This window comes from Monodon monoceros, unplaced genomic scaffold, assembly GCF_005190385.1.
Source record: "Monodon monoceros isolate NGI ecotype Baffin Bay Population unplaced genomic scaffold, NGI_Narwhal_1 Super_Scaffold_4, whole genome shotgun sequence".
NCBI classification, from domain to species: domain Eukaryota; kingdom Metazoa; phylum Chordata; class Mammalia; order Artiodactyla; family Monodontidae; genus Monodon; species Monodon monoceros.
Genome location: NW_021703781.1, coordinates 13,942,237 through 13,955,460, shown reverse-complemented (window position 1 = coordinate 13,955,460; position 13,224 = coordinate 13,942,237). Strand labels below are relative to the sequence as shown.

The following is a 13,224-nucleotide window of genomic DNA, read 5'->3' as shown; positions in this document are numbered from 1 at the left end:
ATTTTTATATATTTGTGTTTCAATCTATTACAGTTATTCTCTTTGAAGCCAATTTGTCCCATCTTTGATCAGTGGGGAACCTTTAAGCTGACTCTGCGTCCTTTTGACACAACCTAATCTCTGATTAGCTTCTTTGCTCTCTGGCCAGGGAACATGTTCCATGTTCATCTTTTGTTTTTCTGCCCACAGTTGGAATCACCATCTCTGCAAGGAGCCCTGGTTTCTTTCAGATACTTTCTTTAAACATTGTGTTTGCTTCTTTACAAGTATTTTTATCTTTATGTTTCTTGGGAAAACTGTTGTACAGGCTGCATTCCTAGAATTTCTTTGCATGTCTTGGTAGGGATGGCTCTTCAGCATTTAAGTAATTTTACTGTAATTACAAAAAGCAAAATATTTTAGGTGTAGATCCTGGAAATATCAATCATCAAAATGTAACTAAATAACTTTTTCATATCAGATATATTACATGTGAAAGTGACCTGGGACTCTAGCATTGTGGCTTTCAGTTTATTTTGATTGAGATCCACAGTAAGAAATACATTTTACATTATTACTGAATGCACAGTAACATAAGCAGACAGATTTCGTGAAGCAATACTTAGCCCTTGCTATTTATAGTATAGTCACTTGACTTTTTTTATTCTAGTTATTTTCAGTTTCTTTTAATTCCGTTTATGAATCATTAAATTGATTTCATGATTGTTGAATGGGTCCCATCCACTGAAAAAAAAAAGGCATAGAAGATGTAAATCTTTGCTAATATAAATGTCGTTAAAAAGGAGGGAGGGATACCCTTTCATTTTCTTCCTTTAGAATTAAGGCCGTCTTAAAACTTTTGTAGATTAAGATGATTATCAAGTATTTGCTGGAAAATGCTTTAATTCAACTATAAGGTAATGGAACTCTGTCTTTTTGATGATTGAATGAACAATTGTATTTCTAGTTTGAAGCATAGATTTTAGAACTGAAAGAGATAATCACCAAGTTAGTAGTTTTAAAACGTTTTTAAGCAGCAAAATTCTTTATTTAAAAAAAAAAAAAACAGGACCAACATAGGCAGAACACTCTATGACATAAATCACAGCAAGATCCTTTTTGACCCACCCCCTAGAGAAATGTAAACAAAAACAACAATAAACAAATGGGACCTAATGAAACTTAAAAGCTTTTGCACAGCAAAGGAAAACATAAACAAGACGAAAAGATAACCCTCAGAATGGGAGAAAATATTTGCAAATGAAGCAACTGACAAAGGATTAATCTCCAGAATTTACAAGCAGCTCATGCAGCTCAATATCAAAAAAAAACCAAACAACCCAATCCAAAAATGGGCAGAAGATCTAAATAGACATTTCTCCAAAGAAGATATACAGACTGCCAACAAACACATGAAAGGATGCTCAACATCACTAATCATTAGAGAAATACAAGTCAAAACTACAATGAGGTATCACTTCACACTGATCATCAAAATATCTACAAACAATAAATGCTGGAGAGGGTGTGGAGAAGAGGGAACCCTCTTGCACTGTTGGTGGGAATGTAAATTGGTAACAGCCACTATGGAGAACAGTATGGAGGTTCCTTAAAAAACTAAAAATAGAACTACCATACGACCCAGCAATCCTACTATTGGGCATATACCCTAAGAAAACCATAATTCAAAAAGAGTCATGTACCACAATGTTCATTGCAGCTCTATTTACAATAGCCGGTACGTGGAAGCAACCTAAGTGTCCATCAACAGGTGAATGGATAAAGAAGATGTGGCACATATATACAAGGGAATATTGCTCAGCCATAAAAAGAAATGAAATTGAGTTATTTGTAGTGAGGTGGATGGACCTACAGTCTGTCATACAGAGTGAAGTAAGTCAGAGAAAAGCAAATACCGTATGCTAACACATATATATGGAATCTAAAAAAAAAAAAAAAAATGGTTCTGAAGAACGTAGGGGCAGAACAGGAATAAAGATGCAGATGTAGAGAATGGACTTGAGGACACGGGGAGGGGGAAGGGTAAGCTGGGACGAAGTGAGAGAGTGGCATCGACAGTTATACACTACCAAATGTAAAGTAGCTAGTGGGAAGCAGCCACATAGCACAGGGAGATCAGCTTGGTGCTTTGTGACCACCTAGAGGGGTGGGATAGGGAGGGTGGGAGGGAGACGCAAGAGAGAGGTGATATGGGGATATATGTATATGTATAGCTGATTCACTTTGTTATAAAGCAGAAACTAACACACCATTGTAAAGCAATTATACTCCAATAAAGATGTTAAAAAAAAAAAACAGGACCAGTAGTGTCCTGAACAAGTTACATTATTTCCTGGGCCTCAGTTTTCTCATGAAAGGTAAGGATGCTTAGACATAATCATCTATTTTTAGAAGGCTCCTTAGAGACATTTTAGGGTTTCATATACCTTTCAAGCATGTAAAAACAATGACTGGGCTTCTCAAACAGTTTAAAATTTCATTGTTTGGCAGGGAATACTTGATTTTTCTATCCTGTCATTTATTATTTGTGTGACCCAAGACAGATTAATTTACTCTGGGTTTTTATTTTTCCCTCTGTAAAATGGGAATAATAATAATGTAATAATATCTAACACCATTGGATTATTATGAGACTCAAAAAGGTAATTCATGAGCTTGGTATGTAGTAAGCATGTAATAAATGTAGCTGTTACTATTATTGTTACTATTTTTACTGTTCTGAGACCAGTGCTTTTTCTGAAAATTTTTTTCAAATTCATGCTGAAGCACTTCAGTTTAGAAACCTTCATAGGATTATAAAATGTAGAGATATATTTTAAAATTGAAAAACCAATGTTTATCATTTCATAGAAGATACTCTAAGTGATGTTGGAACTTGTGTTTAACCTGTACTCCTCTTCAAAGCCTAGAGGTGTATTTGAGAATAACATTATTGCTATTAAGCTCTTTGTAATAGGGACTGACATATTTGTCTTGAAGTGTTCATTCTCCTGTTCAGATTTGTCATTCTATTTGGTTTATTTCGTGAATCCAAACACCAATTTTCCTTATCAACATTTCCCATGAAACTTGCATGCCATTTGCTTATTTATACCATTAAAGCTGATCAAAAGATAGGGTAAAACCTTTTATAACATTTCACCAAATTATATTCTTCCAATACCAGCATTCTTTTGAGCTTCTGGTGTGAATGCCAAGTATACTAGGTTAAACTCATAGCCCAGAACTACTCTTACCTGATACTTCCTTAAGTGACCACTTCAGCACCCTGATAGGAGTTTGAGAATAGCATTAGTAATCAGAATGCATAAGAGGATCAATTTTTATTTCTTTAATAGTGATCTAGTTCAATGAGAAGATTCCTAATATAGCTTTTAATTTTTAACCAAAATGGGCAAACTATATCTTCTCTAATTATATGGCATGTGCCCAAATATAGCTGTTCTTCCTGACAAAAGAGTGCATTTTTTTCAGACTACCGTTTAAGATAGTCATTTATTTTTTCATAACATTTTTGGAACCCCCGCTCCATCAAATGTTACAACAATTGGCCTATTTGCTTTTTTAAAAAAATGTAGCTGATTAAACTTTTGGGAACTCAATATTAGGGTTGGCTAAAAAGAATGAGAGTAATGTTTTAGTAAGAAAACGTTATCCTGACAAGAATGTTTTAAAACTGAGATCATTGTTGATTTTGGAAGCATTGGCATTGTAATTACTCATGGTTTAAAAATGAAGTAACTTGAAATATCATCATAAAGTATTGTTTGATCTGAAAGAAGACAGTGAACATTTTTGGTAATTTTTAGCATGCTCCCTGGTGTGATTCATTTACTCATTTTATTTGTGGAATTTAGCTTACTGAAATTCCTGTAGCTAGATTTTCCCAGTGTTTCTAATAGCTGAATTAACTATTTTATGCTCCTTGAGAACCATTTAGTACATTATTCTTCATTGTATAAATTGTAATTTTAAACAATTGTGAAAACTAGTAAAATTGAGAGTGATTATTTACTGGACAAAAATGTGTATTAAAAAAAATAAGCCCCAATACTACATTTTAAATTAGATTGAAGTTACAAAACAAATATCCTTGTGCAGAATAAGTGGATTATTTATGTTTTGAGGAACAGTGGTGTTAATGGTTTGGTAGTGTGAAAGATAATGCAGTGTTCAAGAATAACTAAGGAATTACTCACCTATTGGGTATAATTTTGTTTATTCATTCATTTAATCATCTTAGAAATTATAATTCAGCAGTTATGTCACATGGTACTTTGGATTTAAACGTTAGTAAGTCATGTTTCCTGCACTCAAAATTCTTAAGGAAGTATGAAGGTAGTAAGTAAAGTATAGTGGGATTCTGTTTCCAGTGTACCACTTGCTAGTTATAGGCAAGTCAATTACATTCTCTGAACTTCAGTTTCATCATTTGAAAATATGGACCGAAATATCTGCCCTGACTACCTGAAGTAGCTATTGTGAACTGTTAAAGATATTGCATGTTAAAGTGCCTTAAACTGCACATAGGAAGATGTAGTATTACAAAGCTTTGCGTGTCTCTGATTTTTGGGGGAGGTTTTCATCCTACTACCACTTCACAAATCCTACGGCATTTATTATTTCATTACAAAAGTAATATAAACTTGAGAAATAGAATCTAGAAGAGAAAAAAATGTATTCATAGTTCACCCTAAATCAAATACTTTTTATAATTTTGAACTGATATTTTTCCTCCAGGTTTTAAAATTCCTAGCCTTGGGGATAGATATTCATAATTATACTACACATTCATATACATGCATGTATATACACACACACATTTTCTTCTTGAGTTATTACAGTCTTCACATGATCATTTTAATGACCACTATCAACTGTCTCTCTCATAGCTTATTCTTAGGGGAGGTTATCAATAATGTTTTTTGTATTGTTATTTTAAGATGTGTAATTCATTGGAAATAGAGGCAAATGTATTACATGTTTACCTTAAAGTAGTTGAGGAAAAGGTGTCTTAGTTACAATTACTTTTTAAGGCCTGAGAAAAAAACTAAACATATACTTGGGTCATCACATAATTTTCGCCTCTTTTGTCACACAGGTTGTCACCTCTCCAGCGCACTCAGTGCAAATGCACAGCCTATAACATAGCTACTTCCTGTGCGCACTAAAAGCAGTATTTCGTACTGCACTGTGTATGGAAATGATGCTATTCCTGAAGTGACGCATACTCTAATGTTTTTAGTGGTCAGCGAGAATAAATTACATCACTCCTAAAAATAAAACGCAAAGTATCTTCATTCTCTTTCTCTCCCAGTCTGTGCCTCTCATCACTATTTCAGGTATTTTTCTTGTTGGATTTAAAATACATATAGACTGTCCATCTAATACTTTGACCTCTAAGTCTGATGACCTCTTTGCCTCCAGTGATCTTGTTCTCATGCCTGTTTTAGCCATCCACCCCACAATTGTACCCTAGGTCTTGTCTGGTCTCTGTAGTAGTGTCCCACACTATCTACCACCTCCCACGTTTCCAGCTTTCTCCTTTCAGTACTCTGACTCCAACTTAGCTAAAGTTCTATGATTTACCATTTTGTTCTTTCCTAGCATTTCTCTCCTTTTGTCATACTTACCTTGGAAAAACTTCAACCTTGGTTAAATCCTGCCTTTAGCTCTTCTGCACCTGCACTCACGAGGAATAGATGAGGAACCTGGAGAAAACAGTCATACTGACTGGTCTCACTTTAGAGGGATCACTAACCTGAAGTGAGTTCCAGTATGTGCAGTCCTACTAAGTGTCCGTAGCCCTCCACTTTACCTCTCGTCAGAGTATTTCACATTGTGTCACTCTCTCTTGTGAAACCTCCAGTACCCACTCCTCTCCACTCCTTATTCAAAGCTGATGACTTCATTTCCTATATCATTGATGCTGCTGAAGTAATCAGAAGAGAACTTGCATATCCTCCATCAACCAAATGTATCAGCCTACCTGCATCTGTATATTTATTTGCTGCTTTCCTTCCTTGTAACTGCCTTTGCTCCATCTGAGGCCACCTACCTGTACACTAGATCCCATCTTCTCAAGTACACAGAAGTAGGCTCCTGCACATGTCCCCCACTTCTACTACATCTTCAGTGTTTCTTCTCCTGCATCATTTCCAAAAACATACAAACATGCTGAAATACCTCTCATTTCCTCTGCCCCATTTAACAGCTATCCTTTACAGAAAAGTTTTTTATATTCTCTATCTCCACTTTTTGTCCTCCCATTCTCTCTTGAACCATTTCAGTCAAGTTTCATCCATCGTTCAGAAACTGCTCTTGTCAAGGTCAGCAGTGATCTACATGTTGCCAAATACCATGGTCATTTATCATTATTCCTCCTTCTGGACCTTTCAGCATTATTCAACACAACTGATCACTCTCCTGAAACACTTTTTGAACTTGGCTTCCAGGATACCACTTTTGGGGTTTCTCTTCTGCCTCAGTGACAGTCCCTTGCCTGTCTCCTTTGTTCATTGCTCTTCAACTTAATCTGAAATGATGGAGTACTTGTGTCCCAATATTCAGTTCGCACATTTTATTTAACTAACTTTCATTGAATTTCATCTATTTACTGTTAACTCCCAAATTTAATTTCTTGAATAGTTTTTCCTCTCCTAACTGCAGATTCATATATCCACCTGCCTACCCTACAACCCATTCTCAAACTTAATCTGTTCAAAACTAAATTCTTACTTCCCATATCCATTCTCTCAGTCAGCCTCCTTGCAGTTAATGAAAATTCGCTTTTTCTAGTTGCTCAGGCCAAAAGCCTTGGAGTTGTCCTTGACTCTGTCCTTTCTTTTACATCCCATGACCACATTGGGTCAACTTTAAGACTATATCAGGAATCTTAGCACTTCTCACCACCCCATCAACTACCACCCTGTTCCAGGCCTGCATCAGCTCTGGACTGGTGAGGTGCAGTAACTTTCTAGTTGGCATTACAATCTTGGCCTCTGTGGTCTGTTCTCAACATGGCAGCCAGAGAGATCATTTAAAAATACAAGTCATATCATAGCATATGCTGCCTCTGCTCCAAATCTACCACTTGCTTCCCATCTCACTCAGAATAAAATCCAGGGTCCTTATCATGCTCTACAGGGCATGCCCTACTGCAGTGTAGAGTGTCTGCCCCTTCTTACCTTTTAGACATCTTGTCTCACTCTCCCTCACTGTACTCCAGCCACACGGCCGTCTTGTTGTTTGTCAGATACACGCAGCATCACTTATCCACTTACTGTCAATAATCTGTTCCTGAAAATAACATGTTTTGCACTAAAATGCTGATAAGGAGTCTATTTACCCTTATTTTAAGTAGGAACGATTGTAATGTAGTTGCATAAAACCTACGTATCAGTTGACAAATTATCATGTTAAGATCATGTTTAACACATTGTGCCCTGATCACCAAGCAACTCATATGATTGTTAATAGGCAGTTTTGTGTGTAGTAGTATTTACTCTTCATTCTAATTGCTGTTCTCAATTGCTCCTATTGTTTCTCCACAGTTTTTTAAAATACTTCCTCCACTTTGGGGGGGGGGCACTTTTTATGTAACAGTAGGGAAAAATAAGAGCTAATTATGGAAGGCACTACAGAAATTTGTTCAGGATAAGTGAAAATAGCAGAGAATGGCCCACACTGAGAATGAGGCTAGTGCCTCTTAGCTCTAGAAACAGTGGAGATTTGTTGATACTTAGTGGACTTTCCCAGTAATCTACACAGGAGTCTGAAGTATACCAATCGTATTCAGAATGTAACTTAAAATTCTACTCGTGCATTGTTTTGTTAAAAATTTTTTGTTGAGTTTTGGAGAAAGAAACATAAATTTTCCTGTGTAAACACTGACAAAAAACATTGGCTGGTGAGAGATATCTCTGGTCTATATTGGTTGTATATTAAAAACCAAGATATATCAAACCAATAAATCAAATGCTTTAAGCCTTAAACTTATAATGTATGGCAATTATTTCTCAATAAAACTGAAAAAAATACCCAAAACCAAGAGGCATTCTCCCAGGGAACAGCATTCCGTGCAGTATGCCATTGTTTATTAAAGAAGTGCGTGCATGCATTGCATTCTTGCTACATGTATATATATATTTTTGTGATAGAGATTTTATTACATATTTAGTAAGAGACAAAGAAGGTTTATGAAACATACCACCTGGCCCAATTAATAAAAATTCTCATCAGACTTTATATGGTAATTCTATTTTTAATTTTTTGAAGAATGACCACACTGTTTTCCATAGTGGTTGTACCATTTTATGTTTCCATCAGCAGTGCACAATGGTTCCAGTTTGACCACATCCTGGCCAACACTCGTTGCTTTGTTTCTTTTTATTTATTTATTTTAATAATGGCCATTCTAATGGGTGTGAAGTGGTTTCTCATTATGGTTTTGATTTGTGTTTTCCTAAGGATTAATGATCTTGAGTATCTCTTCATGTTTTTATTGGCCATTTGTATATTTTCTTTGGAGAAATGTCTGTTTAAGACCTTTGCCCGTTTTTTAATCGGGTTGTTTATTTTGTTGTTGAACATCTAAATATTTTATGTAGTGGAAAATATACTAAAATACTTAAAACATGTCTTTTTTCTCACTATTAGTGGTGCAAAGTACAGTTTGCTAGCTCATACTACCCTGAGCTTGGAAAGTGCTGAGAATAGCTTCAAGACCCATAATCTGTCTATTAATGGGGATGGTAAGTACAGTCTATATTTTACTTATTATACATGTTATATCAATATATGTGTGGTGACAGTAATAATTTTTAATTTTAATATGTTCCCCTGAAGTGATTATTGGCTTAAATAATGTAGTCACGAGTAACTCTGTGGATTCTTGAAAATATGTCTGTCCCTTTTCCCCAAAAGCAGAAAGTTTATTTTTCTCTTTCTACTGTTTGCTAGAGATTTGTTTGTGAGGCTTGCTTGGTGAGAACAGAAAGGTTTTGCATATTCTGAATCCTTGTCTTTGACTTGAAATTGGTGACTTTACCACTCTTCTAGTTGTCAAAGATGTATCTTATTTTTAAATTTGAAATTGAGGAAGCCAGTAAAAGCATGAAGAGCCATCTATCTTTACAACAAAAGGTATAAGGAAGGTAGTATATAATTTTATATATTATACTTCAAAAAATGAAAAAGAATAAGTAACCCAAATCATATTTCCAAACTACTTTACCAACACTACTCTATATTTTTCATCATAGGTAAAAATAATCTTGGAGCGTGGACAGTGCTCCTACTGTTTTACAAATCTTCTAATCACTTACCTCCCTTCTTCACCTTGCTATATATTTCTTTTTAATAAACTATAACTACAAATTATCATCTAGAGAAAAAGGTTTAAGATTAATTTAGCCCTACCTTCCCATATATCCTCTGCTTGCTACCAACAGAAGGTAGGCATGAGTGATTCTGTGGATCACTCATTACGTCAGTATATGTTATGTCAATATATGTGTAAACACTGACAAAAGCATTGGCTAGTGAGAGATATCTCTGGTCTATGATGGTTGTATATTAAAAACCAAGATAAATCAAACCAGTGTTTTACATTCAGTGTCAAATGGTTTATAACCCATATTATATGGTATTAAGTATTTGAGTTTAAATCTACCATCATATTCTGTGTTTTCTGTTTGTCTTACTTATTCCATGGTGGTTTTCTCTTTCTTGCGTCTTTAAGGATTGATAGTTTTATCATTTCAGTTTTTCCTTGTTCTAATTAAAGTTATAATTCTTTTTCTCATCTTTTAGACATTACCTCTAGAAATTTTATTAATCATACTTAAGTCTAAAATTAAAAGATAATTTTACCTTTTTCTCAGCTCCTGCAAGGACTTTAGAATAAACTCCATTTCTTTGACCTATGTGCTGTTGTTATATATTATAATTCTGTTTGGTTTTTAAATTTCACAAGATGTTTTATACACTTAATATTTATTTAGATTTGCCTGCATGTTTCCATGTACTGCTTGTGTCTTATACCTTACATCTGGTATTATTTTCCTGCTGCTTGAAGTGTAATCCTTAGAATTTATTTTAGTTTGTTCTGCTAATATCATACTTCTTAGTTCTTTGTGTATGTCTGAAGATGACTTTGTTTAGCTTCATTCTTGAAAGATATTTTTTACATGATGAAAAAACCTTAATCTTTTACTTTGTGAATATTAAAGATATAATTCCAGTACCTTCTGGCATCTCGTACTGGCTGTCGAAAATCATTTGTCAGTGTGTTGCTTCTGTGAAGGTAACTTTTAATTTTCTCTTTGTCTTTGGTTTTCTGAAGCTTCACCGTGCTATAGGTGTAGAATTTAATTTTATTTATGCTGCTTTTGGACATCCTTGAACTTCTTTAAATTGATGGATGTCTTTCATTATTTCTGGACGAAATCTTACTTGTCTATTCAGGCAGCCTCTGATCCATTCTATTGCCTTTCTGCCTGTAGCATTCCTAGTAAACCTATGTTAGTCTTTCTGACTGTATCCTCTATGTTTAGTACCCTTTATGATGTATTCCTCATCTTTTTGTCTGTCTTTGCTGCTTTTCTGGATTTTTAATGCACTATCTTCTGTTTCCTTTATTCTCTTTGCAGCTCTGTCTGATCTGCTGATAAATCTGTATACCAAGTTCTTCATTTCACTTATTGTACTTCTTATTTCTAGAAGTTCTGTTTGACTTTTTCAAATCTGCTATGCCACTTTTCACTTTTTATTCTCTGCATATATTGTTAATATTATCTTTTAGGTTTTTATTAAAAGAGTAGGCATAGCTATTTTATAGTCTATGGCTAATGATTCAGATATATAAAGTCTTTCTTGATCAGTTTCTCTCTTTTTTTTTTTTTTAACTGGTTCTCAGTCATGATGTCTCAATTCCTTGCACGTCTAGTTATCTTCATGTGCTTGTCATTGTAATTGAAAGTCTACATAGAGGAATAAATTAATGCTCGGTGTCTCTTTTTGCATCTCGCAGGCACCTGGTGAGACTACCATTCTGGCCTCACTTTATCCAAAGACCATGTCTGAGTTTCTCTGCATCCCTTCATCCCTACCTCCAGGCAGTGGGAATCCTGGGCAGTTAGGTTGGTTTACTCATGGTTCACCACTACCCTGTTGGTGATTCCTTTGGGATATCAGTTTAATATGAGGAGAATCGTCCCATTAATCTGCCTACATTGTTCAGGTCCTAGACTGTGATTTCTGTTCTGCTTCCCTCATCTTGCAGGATCATTAAGTCATAAATTGAGATTTTCTGGGATTGGCAAATGCTCTCAGGACAAACACAGCTTCTGTGCTCATTTAACTCACTGGTTCTCATCAGATTTGTACTGGAAGTTTATTATAGTTTTGTTACCTCTTTCTTGCTCTGGGGAAAAGTTTTAAAATATATTTGGTTCAGCATTTTTAGTAGTTTTCAGTGGGAAGATTGGTCTGAACAATCTAATCAAGCCTTCTATCACCCAAAACTTGAAGTTTGCAATAGTATTAGCATTGTCAATTTTATCAGAATACTTGGCAAATTAAGTTTGTTTAATTCCATTTGTGTTAGTTCTCTAGAATTACCAATATTATCACCATATGTTGAGTGCCTATTATGTGCCAGACATTGTTCATTGAAATATTATTCAGCCTTGAAAAAGGAAATTCTGCAATATGTGACAACATGAATGATCCTTGAGGACACTATGCTAACTGAAACAACCAGTCAAAGAAGGACAAATACTACCTGATTCCACTTATATGAGGTATCTAAAATAGACAAACTATTAGAAGCAGAGAGTCGAATGGCAGTTCCTAGGGCCTAGGAGAAGGAGAAAGGAGGAGCTGCTAATAAACAGATCTAAAGCTTCAGATATACAAGATGAATAAGTTCTAGAGATCTGCTGTACAACATTACAACATTTGTTAACTCTACTGTATTGTACACTAAAAATCTGTTGAGAGAGTACATCTCCTATTACATGTTCATACCACAATAAAATATAAATAAATAAATGAACACTGTTAAAGCAGTTTTTATTCTTAGTCTCTGTGAGATGTAGTTATAAGGGAGCATCACAGTGAAGTGATTAATAGTGGAGACTGGAGCCATCAGCCTTAGATTCGTATTCTAGCTCTAGCACTGGCTAGCTGTGTGCTTTCACAAGTTCCTCATTTTGTTATCATTTATATTTTACAAATGAGTAAAATACAGCTTAGAGAATGTAACATGCCAGATTATGTAGCTAGCCAGTGGTCGAGCCAGACTTCAAGTAATCCAGGAAAGGCTGTGCTCTTTCTGCTATGCATTCCGGTTAGGCACGATTACTGATAAAGCACCTAAAGACTCAAAATACTATCGAAGTGTGAATAATGGAATTGGTGATGAAAGGTCCCATTCTTTCAACCAAGTCACCTGAAAGGTTGTGGAAGGGAATAAAATTCACAAAGAAATCATCGATTTTAGCAGTGTCACGTCTTCAGTGTTCTATAAGATATTACTAGATTCTCCTTTAATAAAATGCTCCTGAGCAAATAAGCATGGGAACTATGTGGTATACTTCTTTCTTTGAGAAACATAATAAAGACTAGCATGTTAAAGACTGTGAAAAGACCTGTGCTTACAGCAATAATACCCAACACCTGTTGACATTGGAACTTGTAGATTCCACAGAAAAAAATTTCAAGAACACTAACCTATATGCCTAACCCTTTTGATGTGATAGGTTTATCTCTAGAAATGTGTGTAAATTAAAATCTTGTAAATCAATTATATTTTGAAAAAAAAAGAAAGCTTGTAATTAAAAAGAAACAAAATTTTATACAGAAAAAATCCACCCTCGGATTTATTCATTAATAAATCTATGTTTAATAGGGTTTCCTAAATAAATTTATGTCAGTGTCTACCAAATACTATAAAATAAAGAGGAAATACAAGATTTTTGAAATTTATAACTCAACTTTATTACTTGTGCTAGTTTAAGGAAAAAGCCAAAATGATATCTTAAGGCTTATATTTGTCATCAAGAAATTTTTATACTTTTTACAAAACAATGAAACCACATTGTAAAGATTGACTCACATGGAACTGAGATGTTATCGATTCTTCCTCTTGCCTGTGTTTTGTTTTTGTTGTTGCTGTTGTTTTTAAACTCCATTTTGCTCCCCATCTGAAACTACAGATGA

General features: G+C 34.7%; 1 protein-coding gene across 1 annotated transcript in view; it reads left to right on the top strand.

Annotated features, from left to right (window-relative positions):
- Window positions 1–13,224, top strand: part of RTKN2 (rhotekin 2) — a 76,870-nt gene that overhangs the window by 38,311 nt on the left and 25,335 nt on the right. The window contains exon 7 of the mRNA XM_029200874.1: window positions 8,659–8,753. Within this exon, the coding sequence (XP_029056707.1) occupies window positions 8,659–8,753 (95 nt within the window). The remainder of the gene's footprint in view (window positions 1–8,658; window positions 8,754–13,224) is intronic.